Source organism: Perca flavescens, chromosome 19 (assembly GCF_004354835.1).
Source record: "Perca flavescens isolate YP-PL-M2 chromosome 19, PFLA_1.0, whole genome shotgun sequence".
NCBI lineage: Eukaryota > Metazoa > Chordata > Actinopteri > Perciformes > Percidae > Perca > Perca flavescens.
The window spans coordinates 16,558,116-16,568,858 of NC_041349.1; the positions used below are offsets into that span (position 1 = coordinate 16,558,116).

General features: G+C 40.9%; 1 protein-coding gene across 1 annotated transcript; it reads right to left on the reverse strand.

The window, feature by feature from the left end:
- Positions 1-1,774: 1,774 nt before the first annotated feature.
- On the reverse strand, positions 1,775-9,447 carry nelfa (negative elongation factor complex member A). Its single transcript, XM_028564117.1, has 11 exons — positions 9,197-9,447; positions 7,170-7,341; positions 5,902-6,063; positions 5,600-5,689; positions 5,283-5,410; positions 5,018-5,087; positions 4,858-4,946; positions 4,656-4,764; positions 4,167-4,495; positions 3,959-4,058; positions 1,775-2,575 (listed from the first exon to the last, which is right to left on the reverse strand). Exons 1-11 carry the CDS (start codon positions 9,404-9,406, stop codon positions 2,391-2,393), a joined length of 1,644 nt encoding a protein of 547 aa, XP_028419918.1. The 5' UTR covers positions 9,407-9,447; the 3' UTR covers positions 1,775-2,390.
- Between the last annotated feature and the right edge of the window lie 1,296 nt (positions 9,448-10,743).

Here is a 10,743-nt window from a genome sequence, read left to right on the forward strand (position 1 = left end):
CAGATACCTACCTTTTATAGAACTTGAACAATTAGTTCTTCCTAGTTTTTTGCACTGACACCTGTACAGTTACATGTGCAGTAGACCTACTGTTACTGTGTTAATACTTTTATTGCATGTTAACTTGTAAAACATCAGTACGACAGCTCCAAGGTTTTAAACGCCCTGCACACCCACACAGATGTTTCTGTTGTTCTGACGAATTAGATTTCCGCTCAGGTTCATGCTTAGTGGAGCTAAGCTGAGAGTTTTGTTACCGGACTCCTAGTCTCGCTTTGCCAGACCTTCCTCCACCGCGGCACTGCAGAGGAAGGTCAGGCTGGTCCACATAGCATTCCGGGATGGAAGAAAAACGTGCTCTGGTTTATTGGCATTTCTTTAAACCAATCACAATCTTGGGTGGCGCTAAGCACCGTATGGAGCAACTGCACCTAGGCAAAATGGCCTCGGGAAGGAACTTGTTTTGGTGGAACATGTGTACGTTCAAAAGTAGTTTTAGTCATGCAACAGAAAACTCAGATTGGACAGATTAGTCTAGCTAGCTGTCTGGATTTACCCTGAAGAGATCTGAGGAGCAGTTAACCATAGTCCTCAGAAATCCACCGGAGTTTAAAATTCCAACACAAAGGAAGCCCAAGGCAACGGATATCCGGCTTAAATGAGTGAAATCCGGCGGAATTTCCGTCTGCAACATACCAATCCCGGAAGTGGAACGTTGAGGATATAGACTACCTGACTCCATATACATTGAAGAATCATAAAGGTGAAGTTTGTCCCACATGAACAGGTGCAACTAGTCTAGAAAGATGACAGTCAGGTGTGGTCAGGACATGCTCACACATCCCTGAGGTCAGAATAATGGAACCCCTGTATACGTGTAAAGGGCTTTAGAACTACAGTGATGCTGCGGACAGTAAAACACATTTTAACGCACTGACAAAACCTTTGTGTGGTAATGTGAATGTTACATATCAGCAGTTCATTAATTGTGTTGCCTTTTTTGCTGCAAATCATTTGTTTTATTTAATAATAAAAAAAAAAAGGTCTGAATCTTTTCTCTCATTTACAACTTCATTTTTATAACAAAACACTATTTTTGCAGCGGGTCAGATGCTTGTTCTTTAAATGTAAAGAATTAAACTGGCAGTTAAATGAACTTCAAAACAGTTTTGTCACTGAGTGCAAACCTGATATTACACATTTTCCTAGTTCAAAGGAATATTTAGACATTTTGGGAAACATGCTTATTCGCTTTCTTGCTTTGAGTTAAATGAGAAAATTATACATTAATAGAATAGGTCAGGCTGTGGTTATATGTGTGACCATTTCTTGGCTGAGCAATTCCTTTACACATACAAGGTAAACAAGAGTGAGTGCACTGTAGTTTCCTATTCTAGTTAAAATTGTGGAATTCAACTTCAAAGACAGTTGAGTACCATTAACATACATGTCAATTTAGCTGACACTTTTATCCAAAGTGTCTTACAATTGCTATATATCAGAGGTTGCACGCCTCCGGAGCCACTAGGGGTTAAGTGTCTTGCTCCGGGACGCATTGGTTGATGTAACGCAGTGGGAATCGAACCCAGATCTCCCACACCAAAGGCATGGGTCATATCCACTGCGCCATCACCACCCCACACCACATTTAGGCCAAAATGCTGCTGAATGACTGCTTAAATGTCTGGCTTCATGTTAGAATTTAAGTACAAACAAACAAAAAAAAACTCATTCCCAAAAGCTAAAAGTGAGTAAAAGATGAGAAACGCCCACCTGGAGTCTGTTGTCACTTTATTTTCTTCCCTTCTTTGGAAAAAGGATGAAAACATTTACCAGAAGGCTCCAAACAGAACTTGACAGCATTGAGAACTCATGTTTCTTTTTTTGGTCACCTCTTTGATGACTGTCCTTGTTTTTCACAAACCATGATTCTGTTCTGAAAGGTAGAAGATAAGCTGCAAATGTGACATTCATACAGGAAAATACAGACGGCTCGTCTTTTCTTCTTTCGAGACACGCGACATGCTTGTACTTCAGAGCACAAATGTTGAAAGGTGCCTGCCGTGAGAAGAATTCCTCTGCTCAGACTCCTATAACTCTCTCACCCCTCCTGACCTCAGCATCATTCAGGAATCGGAGAGGATTTAAAAACTGAAACAATAAAAGGCTAGGGGAAACAACTGAACAAAAAGTACAGAAATATTCTTCAAAGAGTCCTGCATTTTGGCGGTGCCGAAACAGGGAGGACCTTTCTCTCCTTGACGACCTCACACCCGCCCAGTGCTTGATTTGGCCCAAATGTGTATGCAAATACTTGTAAGTGTGTAAACATGTTTTTTTCGAAGTGGATAAGAAATTTTGGGTGTGTGATTTTGAGCAAGCTAAGCGCCTCAGGAGGTATTGGTGATGGGTTTGTATTTCTTGAGGCGGGTCCACTGTCCTGTGGAGTAGTTCATTTCGAAGACTGTGTCCACCAGCATGGTGGTGCTGCCGGTGCCGTCGGCTTTGGGCAGGACCTCTGTGTGTTCGCTCAGCTTGATCTGGATGATGTCCCCCTGCTCCGGGCACGGGTTTTCTGCAAGACAGACAGAAGGAAGCAGACTGGTTATTATTGGCCCTACCAGGTTTGTGCATTGTGTTTAGGAACCATCAGGGACACTTAATGTAAATACACTCACCTAAAAGGATTATTAGGAACACCCTACTAATACCGTGTTTGACCCCCTTTCGCCTTCAGAATTGCCTTAATTCTTCAAGGTGCTGGAAGCATTCTTTAGAAATGTTGGCCCATATTGATAGGATAGCATCCCCCACACCATTACACCACCACCACCAGCCTGCCCAGTGGTAACCAGGCATGACGGATCCATGTTCTCATTCTGTTTTCATCAGACCAGGCAACATTTTCCAGTCTTCAACTGTCCAATTTTGGTGAGCTTGTGCAAATTGTAGCCTCATTTTCCTATTTTTTGTGGAGATGAGTGGTACTCATCTCCACAATACTCAGACCAGCCCGTCTGGCACCAACCACCATGGCACGCTCAAAGTTGCTTAGATCACCTTTCTTTCCCATTCTGACATTCAGTTTGGAGTTCAGGAGATTGTCTAGACCTGGACCACATCCCTAAATGCATTGAAGCAGCTGCCATGTGATTGGTTTATTAGATAATTGCATTAACGAGAAATTTAACAGGTGTTCCTAATAATCCTTTAGGTGAGTGTATATGCCTGTGTAGTGCATTTATGCCACTGGTTTTCATTTAAATTCATTGAATGAACTCCTCGAAAAAGGCATTTAAAATGACCACTTAGACACATGGATTTGCAAACTTACCAGGTTGAATACCGGGAAATAAGATCAATGTATTACCTAGGAATAACTGCTAAAACTGGTCTCATTTCCAAGGTAAACTTGCTGGATCTCAGGATTTTTAGCAAGTGTTGGAACCCAGTCAGTCAGTCAGTCAGTCAGTCAGTCAGTCAGTCAGTCAGTCAGTCAGTCAGTCAGTCAGTCAGTCAATGAAGAAAATCATAAAGACACCTTCACCAAACGTCACGAACGCTTCCATGCAACTGTCGTAGATATAGTCCGATCTTAAAATGCAGTTGTTTCACCAAATTACTTTTTTATCGTAAGATGGCAGCGAAAAAAGCCGATTGCAAAATATGTATAAAAAAAAAAATTTCGCAACAATTCGCTTAATCAGATCTGAAGACCAGAAGTGTTGTGATGACAAAGCTCATTTGCAAAAGACTACACATCAAAAAGGGGTAAGGAAGGAAACACCAGTCATAGTGACAAATACATTTGTTGGGCTTGCACCATTTTAACAATGTGAATCAGTCCCTCAGATATATATATATGTTTTTTTTACACTAATTAGAAAAAGTTTTTGGATGGAAAAAAAATGATTTTGGATGCTTTTTGATGAAGCAGCTAGTAAGATTCCTCCTGTACCTCTGGATCCAGCCATGAAGCCCAGGATCAGGGCCTTCTCTGGTCTGGTGACCTTGTTGGCCGTCTTGAACATCTCCTGGGCAGCGTACATCTGGTCTCTCTGAGGAGCACAAACAGCATGCAGCAGAGAATTTAGCTGACTGAGGAGAACACAGAGCTTAAATACATAAAACAAATTCAATTACTGAAGAGTCCATCTCCCCCTTACCGTGAGTGACAGATTCTTTTTGGGCTGGGGCTGTGGTGGCATAGGGGTTGGTGTCGGGGTGGGGATCTGAGGTGTGCTGGGAGGCTGGGTGGGGGTCTCCGGCTGGCTGGCTGTAGCAGCTGCCGGGGGCCCGTTGCTGGCAGGGGTGGAGACCGGCGTGCTGGGGGACGTGGGGGTTGCAGGATTGGCCGTGTTGCTCGCGTTGTACATAGGCGTCCTCTGTTTGTACTGGCCTGGTAAAGTGGCGGTGGCGCCAGCGCCCACTGTTGCAGACTCCTCCGGTTGGCGAGCCGACTGCAGCGTGTCCCATCCCGAACCACCAGCATTCGCTTTAGAGGAGGTTGGTGAAGAAAAGACAATGTGAGATTGACATGACGCGTTTTCTCAGTTTTCTCTGTGAACTAGTAAGTATATAAAAGCACTGAGCCCTGGATGCAAAAGAAACTTATGTTTGACCCAACACTACAATGCTTTGTGGTCTTGTCTAACCTGGCTGGGCCTCAGAGCTGGGAATGTAAGAGGAGGAGGGAACCATGCTGGGTGTGGCCGGTAGGTAGCTGGTTGACGGCAGAGGATTCTCGTTTAAGGCCCCCAGTTTCTGAAAAACCAAACAGCATTTGTTACGATAGAGCCAGAGTAAACAGGAGAAATCCAGAATGTTTGAGTGATGTGAACACGTGGAGTCACGTACCTGTGCAGAGACGAGGCCTGCAGCGTAGTCGGGTGTGGTGTTTTCCACCACTGCTTCTTCTTTGGCTGCTTTCTCTCCGGCCTCCGTTTCTGAGGCAGAAGAAAACATTAATACGGACTAATACAAACTTGGGCTAATGGAGGGCTGGAAACATAATTACCCAAAGTCTTTCTTCTCCTCTTAGCTTCTCTTCCAGCTCCGACCATATCCAGCTCGGAAATATCTAACAGCTGAAAAAGGAGGGGAGAAAAAAAACAGCCAATTGTGAGAAAAAAATGTAACCTTAAACTTACAAATTAAGCAAAAACAAGACAATAAAACAGCTGCAAAGAGGTAATTGTGAGGGAAATTACACGTTACAGACATGATGCATAAGATTAAGCAGGATTCAGTTTTCTGGTAGCATTTTGGAAATATGACAATACCTTGACCCCCCTCTCCTTACGCAGGGGCGTCCGTGCAGGTGCAATAGGCGTGCGGTTACTGGGAGGGCTGAACATACTGGGGGCAGTGGGACTGCGGAATGGGGCCTTGGGAATCCCCTTGAGAGGAGCTGCAATGCAAATATTGACACATGTATCACAAACAGAAGGCAGAAAAAACGTTTCTTGGCTATCATTTGGAATAAGTCACATAATTAATGTACGACTTTTTGACTGATAGAAATGAACGTTATGATGGTAATTTTTTTAAAGTATTGAAAGAGCAGATGTGTGGGTGCATTTATTAATCTTCAACTCACTAGTAGTGTCAATCTTTTTGACCAATCCTCTCCCTTTGGCGTGAAAAGGCACTCCGGCTGTCTTTTTTAGCTGTTGGGCTGTTTCTGTGGCTAGAATAGAATAGAATACAACAGAAATAAAATAATGCACAATTCCAGCTACCTCTTTGGGACAGTTAAACTGTGAACAAACAGAAATAAATAATCAACAAATTCACAATATTTGATCTTGTACACAACGTAATATACAAATATGCCAAAAGCCACAGATACACCGATACGTCAAAATAAAAAAGCAGTGTGTATTAGTTGAAGTAACTTACATTTTTGTAGAAGTTCTGCTCTGAGGGTTGCACTCTTGGGCTTCCTCTTCAGCTGGAAATGTTTGACGGGGGGTGTAAGGGGTCCCACCAGAGTGGTTAACGCACTCTTGTTCAGGTACTGGCACTCCAGAGGAAGCATGGCAGACGCCTCGCACTCACTCACTGGAAAGGAGAGGAGGGAAAGGGATTAATCATCAGTTTACCGCTGGATAGAAACTTAAAGATCTCTGTCTGTGGCTGCTTTAAGCGTCACTTTGCAGCCTGACTTGCCCATGTTCAGTGATGTTCAATGTTAGGTAAATCCAAACTAGTTTGCAAAATTACAAATATACATTTTTAAATTATAATCAGTCAATGTGGCCAGCTGGTAAAAATGTGTATCCATTTGCTCTGGAAAGGACAAAAGCAACACATTGTTGTGGATATTAGGGAGGATAATTAAATGTACAACAAGGTCTCAAATGTTGTTGAACTATCTGTCCTCATGTGTGCATCACAGCTGGTTGCTGTGTCATCTGAGTGAAACCACTACATGATGTGACCCTGAAAGGCCTAAATAATCTCAAGCAAAGAGATATTTGAATTCTGTGTAATTAACACATACCTCAGTTCAAAGCCAACCACAGTAAGCAGAGGGTCAGCATAAACATTTGAGATATTAATCTTCTCTATACCCTCAGTTTTCTTAGCGTTCACTCAGCTCAACTTCCTGTACACTGTAAGTGAGTTAAGCGTATAAAGTGTAATAACCAGTGCTAGTTATCAAGAAAAGGAAATTCCTACACTCATCAGCCAGAGTATGCCATGTTTGTCTACATTATGAGCCACTTTGGTGGTTAACCACCATCATTTGAAAGTGTTTTTACAAAAACACTGCTCACCTGATCTACAAATCTCCACCTTATATAAAATATTGAAGGCCAGTTGCTCCTGCCATTTAAAAGTTTAATTAAACTGCAGGGAACAAGCTGACTGACATGATAAAAGTTCTTACCATCTACTTTTCCAAACAGTACCAGCACATTATGTGGATATCTTAACTTATGCAATCAAGGAACCGTTCTAATTTGATAAATTCAACCATAATATGTAGACAATTCTGCTGTAAGCATATATTATTCCTTTTCAGAGCAATAGGCTGAGTAACAGATCATTATTGGTGTGTTGTTCCGGTTACATTTTTTTTTTATCCATGGTTTTAATGTGCCAGTCAGTCTGGGGCAACCACAGCTAAATGAATGTAAAAGACACAGTCACACATCCCCTACCTTTCTCCCTGAGCTCTCCAAGAATATCCTGCACATTTGGATTCTGCTCCTCCAAGTCCAGATTGAGAGAGCCAGTCTCTGGGAAGGACTTGAGGATGTCTGCAACCATCAACACCCAGGGCTCTGAATCCACCGTAGCCAGCTGGATTATCTCCGACAGGGCCTCCTTCATCTGGCGAGAGAGGAAGACTGTTAGTGAAACCACTTGAAGATCACAGATTAATTTTTAACAAACTAATGTTTTTTTTTTTTTTTTTTTGCAGATTAATCTTTCCAGTTTTTTAATAAATAATTTAAACTGTAATAATGACAACTGCCCATTAGAAGCCCAGAGTGCGGTCTTCAATTTGCTTATTTTGTCTGTCTAAAAGCCAGAAAATCTTAAATGCATTTAACTAAACGTAATTGACGTTTAATGCCTTTTTTTTCGTTTTCTCTTGATCAACTGTTCACTTAGATCTTGTTACTGTTGCTGAGTACTTATAGCTAGACCTCTATTAGCAGACAACTGACCTAGATTTAATCAGTGATTGATCACCAAGATTTTATTCTGCAACTTGTTGTGAGATGATGTAACAGGATTTGTGAAGCATCTGTCAACTTTGTATTTCATGTATGCAGCTTGTTTACATTTACACTGATCACATGTAGCCAACAGCATAGCTCGACAACCTACAATATTTCTCAGTGTCACACCATCTGCTAAAAGGAATGTAGACATATGGCAGCAATCAAATCATCTCTCAGATCATTTAGTGCAAGAGGTACAAGTGGGATTAGTCACATTTCAGCGGATTTTCTTGATGTGTCCTGATGTGTAAAAGTACATCAGAGCCACCTGCTGACTGTACACAAAATACTTTCCTCACTTTACAAAATACAGCAGCAGTACACAAACAAAGAATAGCGCAGGGAATAAATTAAATATCAAAATTTAAACCAATCAAATATAAACACAAGTACTAATAATATAAGAGATAAAACAGAGTAAAATAGTAAACAAAATATGTCACCTTGGGCTCTGTGGTGGACATTATATATGTAATCGTTAGTTGCAGTCGTTACGTCAAGTAGTTCAAATTAGCTCCAATTTAAGCAGCTACAACACATTCATCGGTCAGTAATAAGGCAAGGAAAAGTCAACTGATCTGTCAAGTTCTTTTATTTGGTATACATTTTGCTCCAACGTTACTACTTTGTGGACCTTTTACTTTTTTTTTTACATTGGAGATGCTATTGCTTTTACATAAGTTTCCCCCCCAAATCCACTGACTGAATACGATTGTATACATGTACTCCTGTTGTTTTATTATTTGTATGCAATTGTCCCTAATATTCTTACTTTATGTTCATCATTTTATTATGTATAAATTATTATGTGTGCTAATGTTGTTTACCTGTATCTTTGTATATGCATTTTGACAACAAAAAAAGTGATCTATGTCGGACTAGATGCTGGTAGCTCTCCAGCTCAGTGTGCTCTCTTGTCCCCATCCCACCATAATGTCTGTACGAGGGAACCGCTCTAATGTTTCCCGTCGTCTGCTAAACCACTGCTGGAAAAAACGCAATTATGTGTTAACGTCAAAGTTACGGCCGTGTTATGGTTGTCGTCAGCTACCTAAGGTTAACGTCAATTCGTATAGATGTTGTTCTCTAGGAATTAAGGCAAAAAAACTTCAGGATCAGTCGCAGGAATAACATCAGCTTTCTGTTTCTTACGTTAGCTACGTCGCTAAAGGGTTTTCACATCGCATCACATCGGTAACTCGCCGCCTCCAGTCATTTCATTGAGGGGAAGGCGGCAGAGGAAAGCGGTTTTGATCACGGCGGTGACCGGCCGCGCACCTAGAGTTCACAGTGCTGAACTTAGACGTTTCGCTAGCAGTCTGGAACAGGAACAGGAACAGCAATGGTTAGACGTAGAACAATTTCCCGGAGATTGATCCAATCTCTTAGCTGTGTATTTAAGTTAATAGCTTACTTTACCTGTCAGGCTAACAGTTAGCTAACGCACAGCAACCCACCTCGTCAACGGTCCGCCTGGGAAGATGCAGCATCCCGAGCAAGAGTTTAAGCTTCACTGGCGGCGATAAGCTCGAAAAACACAGTCGTATGTTGTCAATTACTGACACGGTGAGGAGAGAAGCGATGCTCGGAGGCGTCCAGAGCTCGTCCGTGGATCCCAATTTGTTGTGAAGCCAGAGGCCGGTGTCGCTGTCCTTCATCGACGCCATCTTGGAAAAAGAAGTGTTTTGAGTTCGGGCATTTTAATGGGCTACCTAAGAAAACAGTCAGGACCCCGCCCACACTGGGCTCGAGTATTTTTTTCTCTAGGATGGCGAAGGCATGTCCCGCCCTACTCTGCAATTATCTGCCTCTGATTGGCTTACCTTGGCATTCTTACCCTAACCCTAACAAATCCCACTCATTTTGCCTACACTTAACCAACCCAACTAAAGCAGACTACAAGTACTGGCTAATCAGAGGGAGAGTAGGGCGGGTCATGCCTTCGCCATCCTAGCAAACAAAATTGGGGGCATTTGACAACATTGAACCATAAAATAAAAAAGCAGGTATTTCACCTTTAATACTATGGCCATATATCTGGGTTGAACGGTTTTGTTTGTCCCTATATTGTATGCTTTGTTAATAAACTAAAAAAGGTTATATTTCGCCTTTCAAATGGAACTGTGTATGGGTATAACTATAGTATAGGCAAATTGACAGAAAGGTGCATATCATTTTTTTCCTCACTTAATTCTTTTAAATTAAATTCTTTGAGTCATATTTATTCTTTTCATTCTACAGTACCAATTTAACCACAATCCCTTATAATACAATGCTCCATGACATTGCCTAAGTAACAACGAAAAATAAAATAAAGGAAAAGAACATTAAATGTGGCTTCTTTTTTAATTTAGTTTGAAATAATTCAGTGAAGTTTTTTTGACGTCTCAAACCATTTCTTACAAAAAGTGAAAATTACCATTATATCTTATATATATTATATCTGCAATAATACATACGTACACTGTATATACACAATGCAGTATTGTGTTATATATTATGATAATCAAAAGAAGTACCTAGATCTTCTATACAAGTAAAAGTATCAGTACTGCATTGTAAAACCAAAACCAAAATACTAACTACTATGTATTAGCATGTAAGCAAGATTTTAACGTGGTAGCTGATTGGGATGGAGCAAAGGTTTACTACTTTATACGTCGGTTACTTTAATCTACAGTATACTCTATGTTAAATCTAAAATAAAAGCTGTAAAATACATGTGGTGAAGTTAATATTTCCCTGTTGTGGAGTGGCAAAAAGTGGAAAGTTACAAGCAAAGTCCAAAATACAGCATTTGATTAAATGTAGGCTACTTATATACTTCCCACCATCGATGATTATGATTATGATGATGATGAAATATATATATATGATTATATATATATGATTATATATATATATATATATTATATATTATTATGGTGGGAAGTATATAAGTACAGCATTTGATTAAATGTAGGCTACTTATATACTTCCCACCATCGATGATTAAGGCCTTTAT